Raw genomic sequence first — 15791 nt, 5'->3', positions numbered from 1 at the left:
ATTAAGCATTTTGGGGCTTAATCTAGGAGTGGAATTTATATTATGAGTTCTAATTATAATAAACGTATATGTGGTGTCATTGTTAACACTCCCACGGGCAACATGTGGGCTTGCAGCTAACTTAGCGTTAGCTTTTCGAGGAAACTTTGATCGAGCTAAAACGGTCAATAGCTGTTAGGCCGTGTAAGCTGCTAGCGGTTAGCTGCTAGCGGTTAGATGCTAGCGTTAGCTGTAGCCCTGCTAAAGCGGTTAGCGTTACTGTTAGCTGTTAGCTGTTAGCGGGAGAAACAGGCTTAACATGGATTTAGCCTGCTAGCTAACTAGCCAAGTGGAGTAAGCTATTTCTAACTCTTTCCTTGTGAAATAACGTCAATATGTCTGATTATCAGCTAACGCCGGTCAGCTCACTATTATAACTTTACATGAGGCTGTTAGTTGAAGTTGAAATGGGTAATACAGGTTGACGGTAGCTTATGCTAAGCTAGCTATGTAGTGAACGGCTAACATGGAAAATGAATGTTGGTTGACTTAGTGGAAAATGTAACACAAGACAGCGGAAGACACTTTCACCGCCCACTCGCATCTCAAATTAAATGTGTCCATAACATTTTCTATCGTTAATAACTTACAAACATGGATTCTCACTATTATCGACCCGCTGCAGTCTGTGGACGACGACCCGCAGCGATGTGAATCAGAAGGTCGAGATTTTACTGCAATAATGTGAACATAAGTCACTTTATTTATTCTTAAAGAGCGGTTGTTTAATAGATTGTTGAACTGTGTACAGGAATTATTACATGGTCGTTCATTTAGCGCATTTTTCCACGGAGCCTGGCTTAAACTATGCGTACTATGATGTCAGTTTGCTGAACTAAATTGGTGACTTCCTGTAGTTTACGAGGCCAAGTTGTTGTTGGACAACAGTTTCGGCCATGTTGTCAGTAAGTGGCCGAGTAGCGAGCCGATAGTTATATAATAGTTTATGTCGCCAAACTGTAACATGTAGCTAACATTAGCCACCGTGAGCTATCGTCACGGTAGTTTGGCTCATGACGTCAACAACGTGGCTCTGAGAGTAAGTTGGACGTCGTTAGGAGCTTGTCAGGTTGAAGTCGGTCTCTTTTATCACATCTTCCTGTGGTTAGTCGGTTCAACATTCAGTTTAAAAATGCACGTCCATCTAACTTATTTGAGCAGTTTTCGCTGGCAGCATCAGCCGGTTAATGTTAGCGAGCTGAGCAGTGTCTCTGTTATGAGTTGGCAGCTGTCCTACACATGTATAAATAGCTTGTAACTGAATCTGCTTTCCATCTACTCCCCCACTTGCTTACTACCTGCCGCACTTTTTCTTCCTGTCCCAAATCAATCTGACCATGTTGTTTGTTTGTCTGAATATATGTTTGTGCTGTTTTTCTCCCGACAGGAAATGGAAAAACGGCTAGAAGAGAAGCTAAGGATCAGCCAGAAAGAAAAGTAAGGCCTTAAAAGGTAGAAGAAACATGGCCTGAATTTGGGACTAAACCACTGCCTCAGTTTCCATTCAGAAATATACTGTTTCACTTATGTGTTGTGCTTGTAAAACTCCACACCTGAACATAACTTAAGACTTCACACAAATGATGCTGTTTCTGAGCTGATTTTCAGTTCATCATACAGGTGAACTACCAAAGAGCCAGTGTATTTCTAAGGATGCACTAAATCCATCCACTTACTTTATTTGATTAATTATTGAATTAATTCCTTCGTTTTATAAGTGAGTTGAACTGAGCGGTGGATCCTAACAATTCAGAAGTCTCGTCGTAAGACTAGGGATGCCCTGGTCTCCCTACAAGTACAAGTACAATTCTTACAGTCACTTTGAAAACATGTTTTTTTAGACACATTTACTAAGTATGTTACTCTACGGATGAGCAGGGAAAAACTGAATCAGTAATACATCTATTTGAGTCTTTTGGCCATATATATATTTATAATATATGTTGTTTGTATATCTGGAGTTTGTAACACAAATAGTATTTCTGATTCTGATTCTGAAAGCATCATCTAAGCTATTTTCAGCGCTGCCTCCCCCGCTTCGAGGTAATTGTCTCTTCCTGTCTGTCTAGTTACTAATTTTTGCGTGCACTGTGTCCCGTTGGTCCGGTTCTAGGGAGTCCAGTAATAATGATCCACGATCTCCTTTGAAGACAACCATGGTGATACAGGACGACTCTCAACCAGCAGCACCCCAACCTCAAATACGCATTTTGAAGCGGCCTACAAGTAACGGGTCACTGGGGTCACCCTTGAATCAGAACAGGCCTACACCACAGGTCAAGTCTCTGGCCCAGCGTGAGGCAGAGTACGCCGAGGCCAGGAAGAGAATACTGGGTAGCGCCTGCCCAGAGGAGACGCCTCAGGACAAGCCCAACACTGACAGGTAATTATCCACAAATATTTACAGTGTCCTCGCAGCCTAATAAGGCCTTGCTTAAGGGCCTGAGCTGTTGGTGTAATCCATGTTGTGCTGAAGTATCCAACAGAGAGAGGCAACAAATGAACAGGCATTACTTTAAAGTCTCCCCATCCACCTTGATTCAGGTCATTAACATCTTTGGTTGTTGAGTGTTTTTAAAATTTGTATAATGCAATTTTCAGAATGTTTTCACTCTATGCCAACATCTATACTGCAGTCTTAAATTAGATCAAATAAAATGGCTGTTTCTAAAACAAAGACAGACAGACAATCAGAAGAATACCTTAAGGCAATAGCCACTAAAAATGGCACTACTTCCAGCTGAATCCCAGCTGAATTGTCACACATCAGCAGGGTGTGGTAACGTTTGTTTTCATCTGATTAACTAGAGCTGGCTGAAGCACACTGCTTTGTCTTTCTTTTGGTTTGGCTGGGTTTTGATTGGCAGGGGGTGGAGCCCGACAATAATCACAGCCAAACTTGATGGACTGGTTCTTGTTTACACCTCCAAGTTAATTGACTGTTCTTCTCATTTGTGTTCAGTTGGATTTGAATGGCAGTGAATTGTGCCAGAACGAATATAAAAGCAACCAAAAAACACAGAAAAAAAGTTTCCTAAAACCAAGAGGGAACACTAACTAAAATCATGTGTGAGTACCTGTCTGTCGTGAGACTGCAGGGATCCTGTAGTTAGGACAGTTCAGGAGAAAGTTTTGGCCCAGCAGTTGGCAAGCGTGAAAGGCGGCTGTCTCTAATTTACTCCTGTCATTATTTCCTCTCTTTCTGCCAGGCCAGGGCGCAATAACTCTACATTGCCTTCAGAGGACACCCGATCAAACAATCACAGTGTCGGGCAGCCAGACGGCACCCAGGGGTTCCGACAGCACAGATAAGTGGGCCCCGGGGCCACCCAGCAACTGGGTGGGAGAGAGAGATAAAGGGCCGCCTGAGAGCAAAGACAGCAGTGTTTTCTTAAAACTTCCTTCCTTCAGTTCCATTATATCGGATGTGCCGCTCGCACAGCCGCACCGCTGCGTCCCCACTAGCAGTCGTTCAAAACTGACCAGGAGCGAGGAACTCCAGGAGGAAGTCAAATGGAAATGTGCTCTCTTTTCTCCCCACTGCAGTCTGTTTGACACTGTGATTATGGACATCTTCTGGACTCACTGTGATGATCCCTTTAAGAAACGCCCCTCACCTCCATCTCTCTCCTCCCTCAGTCCCCAGCAGCTCCGTCTCAGGACGGAAGCAAAGACTTACACAAAGGATGGCAGAGAGAGAGAGGAGGAGTAGTGACGGGCCATATCAAAATGAGATGAGCTGGTTCTTGGGCAGCAGCTTCTCCCCAGCAATAATACCAGACATCACTTCTCACACATTTACATACGTATACGTTTCTAATTTTTCAGATGTTGGCTGACAAAATGTTTATCTTTTATTTGTCTTGCTCGTCTTTAATTGTCTATACTAGGGATGCTCTGATATCGAGTACAGATAAAAGTACTTTAAATTACACATGCACCACCACGAACCGGTTCACAGTATTTAGTATTGAGAGATATTTTTAAACAAACATAATATCGGCAGTTTTTATGAAGTGGGAAACCTTTCTTTGGCAATAAAATAGTCTAAAGAAGCTACGGTTTGCTTTCTGTTAACAGTTTAAACACAGACACTTAAGGCCGCAGCTTGTGGTGTCAGATCTCCCAGTAAACTCTAATGCTGAGTACTTGACTGGTACCTGCCAGCTAGCTGAGCTGTTAGCAATATCACTGCACCCCTAATATGTAAACTGCTATTTGTTTTTAAAAATGGAGGGTAAGGCTCGTGTGTGTTGTGTATCTGACAACTTCTGTTTTTGCTATGTTTTTTGATTTAAGCTTTTCAGCTGTCTTCCTTGTCACATCATTATTTCTATTTAAAAGTAAAAGCAAAAAAAGAGACAGTGAAAAGGAGATTGTGGATTGAAGTCCATTTTTAAGTAGCTTTTCAGCCTTTTTGTATGAGATGGCAGAGCAGTATTTTAATCGAAATGAACCAAAATCCCATTTTAAAATCAACCTGTAAATATATCAGTTAATTCAGATGTCACTATGTGAGGGTGATATTAGCAGCAACTCAAAGGGAGAGGGTCAGATGGGAAATGAATTTACTGCTGTACTTCACACGCCTCTCATATATCCACCTCGTCAACGGTGTGCTCGTTTCTTCATGTCCGTCACTGGCGTACAGTGCGTAGGAACTCAGGTGCAGGTGAACGAGACTGAATGAATGAAATGAACTAAGATTGTATTTTTCCAGCGGTTGCTCGAACAGCAAATGTCCGTATTAAAGCTTGGGTTGGCACTTTGTTCGAAATAATGCTACAGATTGTGCTGTACTGTTACAGAAATGGTGTCCCAAGATGAATGAATGAATGCCAGTTTTTTCTTTCTTTTTGACTGCTTGCATCTGGGTCACGAACGAAACCGTAACATCACCCCCGTGTGATTGTTCAGTAATTGATGGTCCACTGCTGAAATGGAACGTGGAGACGCGGCTGTATGTGAACCAGAGGGGTAGTAATTACCTGGCTCAGCACAACCATTGTGCCCAGTAGATGTTATTGGTTTTTCACCTTTTATTTGTTCAAACAGAGAAGAGTTCTCAATAAAGCCATATTCAGTGGTGCACATCATCAATAGAGAAATTATTGTAATGGTTGAATTCAGCTTGTGCCTCCTGTATCACATCTTTACTTCCTGGTAATCTTATTACTGTAGTTCAAGAAACTGAATATATCTGAGGGAGAATTCACAATACTGGTAAGAGGTTTTAGTTCAGGAAATCTAGCTGCGGAGCAGGAGATCGACGGGTTCCGCTAAGCTCTGAGTGAGAACACAAACTGCCTGTAAATACTGATTTAATAAAATGATTTGCAAAAAAGGTTTTGTGATGCATGTTCATTACTTTACATTAGAGTGGCAGGAGCTTATGTCCAAAGTAGCATTCAGACTCAAGAGGAACACTGAAAGTAGCTCTAATGAATCACAGTGAGATGTATCCAGAGTAACAGGTCTGTATGGAAATAGTTGTGTACTGTTGAATATTTCAGATGTCATTTTTCAAAAGTTTGAACTCTGCTAATGAAATTCCGTTCACTTCCACCGTATTTGGCCGAAAATCTCAAAACCTGCAAATATAAGACGAAGACTGCATGGTCAGATATGAGAGGTCTGGCTAAACTGACCCTTTACCTTGCTAAAACATGCAAACCCACCAGGACCACGCTATTAAATCACCATAACTTGATAGAAAACACACTAGTTTACATAAAAATAGTTTTTATTTATACAGGTAAACATGAGTTTGCATTGTTGGTCAAGTTGGGGATGCAGCTCAGACATCCGACAGCATAGTTTGGCCTGGGTGACTGACGGGGTCCGACACAGGGGCAAGCAGATGCTAGCTAATGCTGATGACCTGGCTTGTGGGAGACAGTGATTGATTAAGAGGCGGCCATGATGGGGAGTTAGACAGAACGATGTTCAGACGTTTATATTGTTTCTTTGACTGACGCTTCCCACGCAGCAACCGGAGACAGTTCAGGATACCCAAATCTATCAGCACCTGGGGAAAAACAGCAACCTTAAAGTTAATAAGGGCTTTTAGGAATATACCACACTTACACTACCAAAGAGAATGAGGCTCTATATCACTGAGGAACACTGACAACAAGCAGACATTTTGACTTGACTAGCAGGGAAAGGAAAGGTTACTACTAACATTAACAATGGCTCTATTCTAAGTGTCCCAGTAAACCAGTAAGCACGACACCATGACCCTAAAACTAAAGCAGCTAAATGGAATTCAGCCATCATTCATATCATTCAATTTATTTAGGCCTATGAAATCATGCATGTGCTCCTAGTAATAAAGTAAGCACATAGAAACTGGATCAATGCTTTACACACTGCATACTGTGCTTAGTATTATCTCTAGTCTAATTATATGGCAACGTTTTCTTAAGATTTTAAAGAAGAATGTTTAATGAAACAACATTTTAAAAGCAACAGTCTATCATATAAAGAAAGTATGAAATGGCAGCTTCAAAAGGGAAAAAAAATCTGTTCATCTCCACTGGCTCTGAAGCTTTGCTTTAGCACATTTGAATGAATGTTTTATGATAGCAAAATTCTGTGGTTTGCATTAAAAGCAGGGTTTCAGGCTTTTTACATGAACTGAATGAATGAATTTGGTGAATGCTGCAGAGAACGGACACTGACCCTACCTGTTATACATATGTATTGTGTTAGCATGGACCCTGCTGTCACCCACTGCTGAGTATGCTGGTTACACAGATTTGACAGAAAAGGCTCAGCTGCTTAAGGGAGCTCTCAAAGAATCCAGCAGAACTAATCCCCACTAACACAACATAATCTGTAGCCATGTTAGAAAAATAGCACTTAGCATAAATTAACAATAACAACACAAGCTATAGTGCCAGGGTGTATAAAGCAGGATATACAGTAGAACACACGGAGCATGTCACCATTAAAGACCGTAGTAACTGAATGAACGCAAGATGACCAGAGCCACTTTTATCTTCAATGGAGAATACTACAACACTTTATAGCCATTTCCAGCCTGTAAGGGGTCTTCAAAGATAGATTTTGGGTAATGTTAATGTTAAACATCATGAGGAGTCCCAACATGAGTTATATCCACAGACTGTCATGTGTCAGATCTGGTTGGTGTTGGACCTAATGTAGCTATTCTTCGTGTAAATGTACATTAAAGTCTCCTTCCACTCAAAGATATATTTTTTTCTTGTTGCTACAGTTTCACTGTGCAGAATGATGTACGGCAGGGTTTGACACTAGAAGGATGTTTTCACAAAAGCTTCTCTATGTTCACTGAAAATATGTTTTTTAAGGGGCGGGGCCTACACGAATGATTTCTGACAACTAGCTCAAAGTCAATCCTGATCCAGTGTGCGCTTTATACAAGTGTCATATAGAACTTGAAGCCACCAGTGCACATACACTGAGAATGTGGAATTTAGTTAGTAGAAAAAACATCAGACACACATTATTACCAACAGACTACTGTACATATGTCTTAATATCTTTAACAATTGCCCTAAGAGGGAATATTAAAGTCATATCATCACTCACCTCCACAACGAAACAAAGGAGGAAGTTGAGAGCAGCCACAGCGACGAGCAGCATTTTGAAATTCATATCGGAGAAGTCGTACAGTTGAAGGTATTGGCAAACAATAGACCCAGGATACACCATCAGCCACGTCATCATGGCAAAGAGGACACACAGTATACAGAGGAAAATCACTGGGAAGACAAGAAGAACAAAATCAACTGGGTCCTAAACCTTTGATAAGTTTCATATATTAATAAAGCTTTGTCAGCATGGGTTTGAATGCATCAATGTTTCGACCCCAAATCCTCATCCTTGGACATTTCTGATGACTCACCATTGTAGTAGAGCGGTTTCTTGTGAGGGTAGCCTTTGGTGACCACCACAGCCATGATGATGTACTGGAAACCTGACAAGAGAAACACACTGGTGTCCTCCATGTTGGGCAGATTGGATGTTCCATACACGGTGGAATTGAGTGGAATATACCTTAAACAAGGGATGAAGTTGAGATATGAGATATTTGATTTTTTTTTTTGTGAATATAGAAACTAATATTAAGCTATATTTGTTTACTAACCAGTCCTGTGAGGTGGTGATGAAGAGTGCAGACAACTGGCCCAGGATGATCATACAGGTGTTAATGAAGAGGCTGCCCAGCACAGGCAGGGCCAGCAGACTGGCTGAGGGTCTGCGGGGGTGCAGCTCCTCACTGGGGCCTCCTCTCCCCATCACGATGGCCAGCGCAGTTACCACAAAAATGTCACAGACCAGGAACTGCAGGTCCGCCATGGTCGTCTTCACCTGGACACACACATCAAGAAGTCAGATGTTTCACTGCGATTTCTTTGAGCAATGTAGGCGAGAGAAGAAGCGGTAGTCATGACAGCAGATTAGACTGCAACAATTACTGAGGAAGTGATTTAACTTTGTGTGTTCTGTGTTGGCGTTATCACTGCTATAGCTGATATGTAAGTTGGCCAGAGCTATCAGATTGCGGCATGTGGTAATTTTACTGTTTTCCTGCAAGTTGCTTTATCTCTTGTGACTTGTATATTTTATGCACCAATGCACCAAGACAAATTCCTCGTATGTGAAAAAACTTGGCAATAAACCTAATTCTGAACACTGAAAATGTCTATGATTAAGCTACTATGACAGTGTTGTAACCACCACATACACTTATGTGAAGATAAGTATATAGAAGTATATAGCATTTCTTTGTGGTCGCTCTAACCAACAGGAGCTAGCTAACAATGCTAACAATGGATCCTCACTTTGATGCCAGACAACCTAGTTAGCCTGCTAGGTAAGTAGCATGAGCAAGGACTTAAAAGAGTCAGTTTACAGTAATTGTTAACAGCAGCAGTAGTTGGTGGTTGATAATGAGAATAATGCTGACATTGTTGTTGTTGTTCTAGCCAACAGGAGCTAAACTGATGCGAAATCATTCTAAAATAAAATGTGTCATTATGAAAAGAGACATTATGAAATACAAACAGATTTGTGAAAAGGAGTATTCTTTAGTCATAATCATGATATCCAAAAGAATCATGATTATGACTTGAGTTTTATTATTTATTATTATTTATATATATTACACATTTAAAAAATATTTATTTCACAATGTATTTATTTATTTATTTATTCATTCATTTAATATTAAACACTTCCATAACATCTGGCCTAAAAACTGACTGGACAGAAAAAACAAATGAATGGCGGCAATATGTTGATCCACCAGGGATGGAGCAAAGAACAAAAAAAGGGCTATTTTTAAAGCTCTGTACTGCACATGTGCAACTCTCAACAGAGATGAGAAGGAAACAGGATTCTCACTAGCTACTTCTATTATCAACTCCTGAAAAAACAATGTGTTATGATGCATTATTTTAGTTTTTAAATGTAATAATTCGGAGGTAGCATTAATAATTTAAAACTTTGCCACCACTTGTTTGTTGTATGTCTAACATGCTTATAGATGTGATATACATATAAGTCACCATTAAATATACCTCACACTGCATCAAAAAGATGTTAAAACTCGTTTTAAAAAATAAGTCTTTAGAACTGTCTGATGTTTGTTCCAGAGCTGATGATGGAAGTATGTGCGGTACCGATCTGGCAGGAGGTACAGATCTACTGAGAGGCTCCACTGCTACTCACTGTGTAGAGGATGAGGACGGCGCACAACTGAATGAGGCTGTACAGGGCCATGTATTTGAAGAGACTGAAGGAGGTGACCAGAGAGCATCGACCCTCTCTGTGCAGACAAAGAGGAAACATGCGTTATTATTTCTTCTGCGGCAGATACTGAACATTTACTGGTTTGGTTGCTTTTCAAAGACATCCTCTATATTTACCCAACTTTTTTAACTTTTCTCACCTGATGAGCAGCGGCACACAGCTGATGTTGTCAGTCTTGGAAGTGAAAGGTGAAGCGACTGAAGCCTCGGCTTCAGACAAGGAAACCCCGACATCAGCAGCTCTCAGGGCCCCGCAGTCATTGGCCCCGTCCCCGCACATGCCAACCCGGTAGCTGTAGTAATAGAAGAGGGGTTTGACTGATAATGTGTGTCTCTTTTAAAGTCAGGTAGTAGCCAGTGTTGTCCAGTATTGTTCTCCTAATGCTCATTTTATTTCCATTTTAATTTCATTCTGGACTCACTTTAGTTTCTGCAGCTCCTTCACCAGCTGGGTTTTCTGGTCAGGACCCATGCGTGCAAATACTGTGGTTCGCAACAAAACCTGCAGAGACAGCGTGTGAGGAAAAGAGCTCTGCTGGCAAACAATTGATCACATCTTGATTTGACTTCCTACAATCCTAATTTTTGTTATTCAAAGGGAAATGGTGCAGTCTTGAAATACAGTCTCTTAGTCTGATGCCTCTGAAGCAAAATATCATATAATATAATCACTGTGCCTGTTACTACGCCCCTTGTTACTGTATGCATGCATGTGTCATTGCTGCATTAGTGTGGTCCGACAGAATATTCCTGCTGGGATTACATAACATACATCACCTTTGGCAGGTACTCGGGGAAGTGGTCACAGAGGGCAGCATAGGACTTGCCACTAATAGCCAAGTGATAGCCATATCCACCCTGGTACAGGCCCTGAGAGGAGAAAAGAAAACCATCAATAGCAGCAACCAAGATTCATCCAGTCAGTTCATGTTTGCATATAGTGTTAACTTAACCATTAAAAATGCATGTAAAGTAAAGTCTCTCTATCAATGCTGGAAAGATAGTTAGAATTAGCTTCTTGTAACAGAGCTTGAGCTGTATGAGAGCTAATGGGACCCAAAGACCAGGACGAATATTTAGGTTAAATTTCCAGTCAAACTATCTCTGTTGTCTTTGAAGTCCCAGAGCAAGGTTGCTTGGGAAAAGATTCCTACTCAGTCATGACACATGACGAAGGCCATCCCCTTTAATATTCATTACAGAGGAGCACAATCATGGCTACAAGTCAAACTGCCATCAGTAATATCACAGAAATGTCAAAAAAGTTGTGGCACACAGTTCTAAAATATATTGACCCAAGACTGAAACAGACTGAGGAGTGGTGTACTGCAGTGTTGTCTCTGAGCAGGACCAACCTGAGTGATGACTTCTACAGAGCTTTGGGCGTTAGTGGTCCCTCCGTCTTCCAGGGTGAACCTGAGGGTGGGCATGGACTGGGCAGTGTGGGGGGTTGCATTGACGAATATCACCTTCTCATCAGACCCCACCATCCCACAGCTTTTTGCTACATTGACTGCTGTTAAAATGTTGTCTCCTATGGGAAGAGGGACAAGACAAGATTTGAGATAAAGTGAAACACAAAATGTTCTGTTCTTGCTAGAGCTCCAGAAAGAAGCGTGAGAGAGGAGATGTAAAACTATACTGAGATGGTTTTTGGTACTTGAAACCACAAATAAAACACAAAAACTATGGGACATTTAACAATACTAAAAAGGAGGTGCAGTGTTGTTAAGCTGTAGTTAATACAAATCTCTCACCAGTGACCATGACGCTGCGAAGGTTTGCCAGTCTCAGGACGTTAATAACCTTGGCACTCTCTGGCTTCACCAGGTTCTTCATCATCAGCAAGCCCAGGAACTGCATGTCTTTCTCTACCTCCCCTCTGTCAAAGACACACAGTGGCATTAACACTCACTGTTAGCTTGTAGATTGATTTGTAGCATCCATTTCAGTATGGCTGCACTTACTACATGCTTCAGATGTAGGAAAAATATAAAGGAACTTCTGAGCCACAAAGAAGCCAGAAATACTGACTGTGTTCTCACCGTTCAATGCTCCTAAAGTCAGTGCTCCTGTCTAATGGTTTATAGGCGAGTGCAAGAACCCTGAGGCCTTCACTGGAGAAGTTACGCAGCTTGCTGGAGAACTGCTCCGGCACTGTAAACACAAAGCATCCTGTTTAGTTTACATTTAATGTAAAAGATGTAGACACAATGCAAATATATCTTTGACATTGATTTACAGGAACTGGTGTTAAAAATATTTCCATTCCAAATCACTAAAATGCTGTACTGTGGTTATATATTTACAAATTAAAGAAATATTATTATTATTATTATTATTATTATTATTATTATTATTATTATTATTATTATGAATACAGACCAGTTTCTGCTCGGCAGAGGCTAGCTACCATCTCTGGGGATCCTTTGATGAAAGCAAGAGCTGAGTGTCCCCCCCGGGCAACCGTCACCACACTCATCCTCTGCAGGGCCGATGAGAAGGGAAACCTCTGAACAATGGCCACCGCCTCCCTTGTGGACTGAAAGCAGAATGAAAGAACAATAACTCCAGACAGATGTTGACAGAGCAGGTACACAGTAAGAAATGCTTTACCCTCTTTACCCTTCCTCAGCTACATTTAATTCAGTCTGTAAATGTATACATTTACCACAATGTCACACTAAGGTTAAAAAATGTAAAGAGCAATATGTGTGCAATAGTGTTACAGTGGTTAAAGGGATTCAACATTATAACAAATCAGCCCAAATCAGTTTGAGAGGGGATGGTAGGGACACTCACAGGTCCTTGAGCTGAGAGCTGTTGAGTAGGAGGTCTCATAACAGCCAAAACTCTGTGGCCTCCAAACTCCGCATCCAGCACCTTTCCATCTCCCTCCGGCTCCTGGAGTGTCTGGAAAATTAGATACAATTTGAAGATACTGGTTTGAATTAACATGTTATAACAGAAGTTCACAGTAAGATTGAATATTATGATTGGGAGAATGGATTGCCAGAGGTGTATAGAATCAAAGACTGGTTCTTGCGATGTCCCAGTTGTGAACAAAAAGGAAACTTCAAAACTATTATTACTTCCACCATAGAGGTTATGTTTTCGGTGCTGTTTGTTTGTCTGTCAGCAAGTTTACGGAAAAACTACCGGCCCGATTTTCATGAAAATTGGTGGAAGGCAGGGCTCAAAATTTTTACCTAAGTGTCCCGCAACTGTCCCGAATTCTACTTTCAATTGTTCCACGCGACAACCTTTGTCCCAAATTGAAGTCCTTTTTCATTATACATAATAATTAATATAACTAAATAACTCTGTGTCAGTAACTCGCATCACTTCGTTTACTTGCTCTGGTTTGCCATGGAAGTTGTTCCCTGCGATAAAAAATTGAATTTACCCTAGTAGCCCCTTTAGTCATTAGTCGAGTAGTAATGGAAATGTACCTACAAACACGGACATTATTAGTTAACCAAATAAAGACAAACTACATGGGAGGGATGGAGACATCATATATTTGACGGAAAAACATATTTATTTAAATCTACAAAGGTAAGGAGAAGATCAAACTAACTATTTAAATATTTACATGCTCAAATGAAGTATTTACATATAAGCTACAGGAACACACTAATCCAAAGATCCTGTGAGAAAGACTGAGAAAGAAACATCCCCCATACGCCACACCTACTGACTGCCTGCACAGGGTGCAAGAGGAGAGGGAGAGACCCTGGTGCTGTTGGCAGAAGAGCCATGCAGCATACAAAAATGCTAAATTTGACGCTAGTCGGTTTGTTGCTAAGAGGGTCTCAAAAGTTGCTAAGTTAGCACACTATGTTTGATTTTGTGTGTTTAAGCACCCATTTAATTTGAACACTTAACAATTAAAATGATTTATATTCCATAAATGCAATCATTCCATTTGTAATGCTACTTTTATCTACCCCAGGACAATAGGACATCCTTTGAGGGGCCAACACTTAGTTTTCTATCAGTCGTAGTAAAGCAGCTCTTGAAGGGAGTAAAATAAGATTTATAGTGTCATACCCAACCGGTGGATTCGACCATCTTGAGCTCCAGAGGGTCTCCAAGGGGCTCACCTCGCAACAGAGTCACAGTGTGACAGCATGCCAGACCTGAGAGCATGTGCCCTGTGGGCAGGAGTCTGGGCTCTGGGACCAGCTCAGAGAAACCAGAAGGCCCCCCCTCCATCACTCCCCACACATCCAGACCGTCCTCTGTAAGAGTTCCTGTCTGGAGAAACAAAAGTGCACTGATGAAAGGCAACTTCAACATATCAAGTATCTATGACTGCCCTCCACATACACAGAAAACTTCAGTTAATGCATCCCCCCTCACCTTGTCAAAGCAGAAGACTGAGACCTTGCCACTGATGTTGATGCGTGGTGGACTGATGCAGAAAACGCCCTGTTTCTTCAGCCTGTGCTGGGCGTAGATAGTGCCAGTGGTGATGGCAGCAGGCAGGGCAGGGGGCACTGCGATAGTCACAATATCCAGGCTCCTAATCACCAATTCCAGCCAAGTCGCCTGGACACACATCCAGACACGAGTCATGATAGCGCTTTATTTATTGTTGGCAGTTCAAAAACAGACACATTATTTGATCCTTGTGGCTTGCACTTACATTGGATGTGAAGAGGACCACAAAGCTGTAAACAGTGCCAAATAAAGCTGCAGCAAAAAGGAAAAAAGTTTAAATTCTTGTTGAATAATTGATCAAAAAGGCTTGAGATATATAATCGGAGTAACTCAGCTATAGATACAGATAACATTAACTTCTTCATACACCTTTGAAACAAACTGAGTCAAGCTCTTACCAACAAAACTCAGGACAAGCAGGAACTTGGCAGAATCTCGGTAGAAGCGGAAGTTAGTCGGCTGAGGGTACAATATGGAGCTGACCAGGTTACCTTTGGCTGTGAAAAACCCTGAGAATGAGATATTAGAAGGAGAACTGAGACTTGGTGGGCAAATGTAAGCCTGTAAAGGGGCCCTGAGTTCTTATGTTCAGGTGATTATACACAATGAAAGCATATCTGTGAATATTATGTTCCATTTCTGCCAATAGACCGTCCTACCTGTCACAAACTGGACCTTTAACTGCCATCTGACTAAAATGGCTCTGATTCAGATCATTAGTTCTTCTACTCACCGGTACTTGTGACCACAGCAATGGCACCGCTGCCTTCCTGCCCTCCTCCTTTGGCCTGAATGAGCTGGGTACCGCAGAAGAGGGTGTGTCTGCGCTCTGTCTCTGAGCTGTACGTCCTCTCCCCAGCTGGCAGTGGGGTTTTCAGCACTGGGACACTTTCTCCTAAACACAGGAATGATGACAACAGGTTAATACACTGACTGCTCACTGGAAAACAAGCTGGAGGCACAGACTGTGGTAGGAGTTGTACTTAATGACTTCCATTTGCAAATGCTTTTGCCCTGATGACTTGATTAGATTTGATGGATGAAATTGGATTTAAGGAAACACACTAATTAAACTCATGCTAGAACAACATGGAACTAGAAAATGGGAGGCTGAGTATTTTTCTTCCTAGGCTGAAATCTTACTGAAATGCTCGTTTCATCTGTCTGCAGACATCTTGAGAATCACTTTTGACAGCCAATTTGTCACTCCAATCAGCTCCAAGGCTGTGAAATGTGACATGACCCGGGCTTTAAAGACCTTTTTTAATGTAATCCAACATAAAAAGTGAAATCTGCATCAACACGATGCTAATGTTACTCAGTGAGGAAACCCAGTGAGCTCTGAAGGGGTTTCATGGGCCCATTGGTCATAGCATTTCATCAACACTAAGAGGAAATAACTGTACAGTGTAAGTTCTAAAATATGACAAATCTCTGCAGCTACGCTCTGCCTGGTGGTAATGGTGCGGTTGAGGTTTGTTGATCACCTGTGAGCATGCTCTCATT

The 15791-nt window shown here is 41.5% G+C and overlaps 2 protein-coding genes across 3 annotated transcripts in view; one reads left to right on the top strand and one right to left on the bottom strand.

The window, feature by feature from the left end:
- The window catches only part of szrd1 (SUZ RNA binding domain containing 1), a 5922-nt gene extending 539 nt beyond the window's left edge, over positions 1–5383 (top strand). The window contains exons 2-4 of one of the 2 annotated variants that reach the window (XM_035655952.1): positions 1427–1476; positions 2141–2422; positions 3249–5383. In XM_035655952.1, coding sequence (XP_035511845.1) covers positions 1427–1476; positions 2141–2422; positions 3249–3351 — 435 coding nt within the window. In that variant the 3' untranslated portion in view covers positions 3352–5383. The remainder of the gene's footprint in view (positions 1–1426; positions 1477–2140; positions 2423–3248) is intronic. The other variant, XM_035655953.1, reaches the window with a different exon arrangement.
- Positions 4893–15791, bottom strand: part of atp13a2 (ATPase cation transporting 13A2) — a gene marked incomplete in the record, with an annotated part of 39754 nt that continues 28855 nt past the window's right edge. Inside the window, 19 exon segments of the mRNA XM_035655945.1 lie at positions 4893–6067; positions 7615–7787; positions 7931–8082; positions 8174–8397; positions 9760–9856; positions 9980–10132; positions 10262–10341; positions 10617–10709; positions 11195–11373; positions 11597–11721; positions 11885–11996; positions 12225–12381; positions 12642–12752; positions 13893–14099; positions 14205–14393; positions 14491–14537; positions 14684–14794; positions 15019–15180; positions 15773–15791. Coding sequence (XP_035511838.1) covers positions 5903–6067; positions 7615–7787; positions 7931–8082; positions 8174–8397; positions 9760–9856; positions 9980–10132; positions 10262–10341; positions 10617–10709; positions 11195–11373; positions 11597–11721; positions 11885–11996; positions 12225–12381; positions 12642–12752; positions 13893–14099; positions 14205–14393; positions 14491–14537; positions 14684–14794; positions 15019–15180; positions 15773–15791 — 2556 coding nt within the window.

This window comes from Morone saxatilis, unplaced genomic scaffold (assembly GCF_004916995.1).
Source record: "Morone saxatilis isolate NCDOM2014 unplaced genomic scaffold, NCSU_SB_2.0 Contig15, whole genome shotgun sequence".
Taxonomy (NCBI): Eukaryota; Metazoa; Chordata; class Actinopteri; family Moronidae; genus Morone; species Morone saxatilis.
The sequence above is the reverse complement of the archived record's forward strand: the minus strand, read 5'-3'. Positions and strand labels throughout refer to the sequence as shown.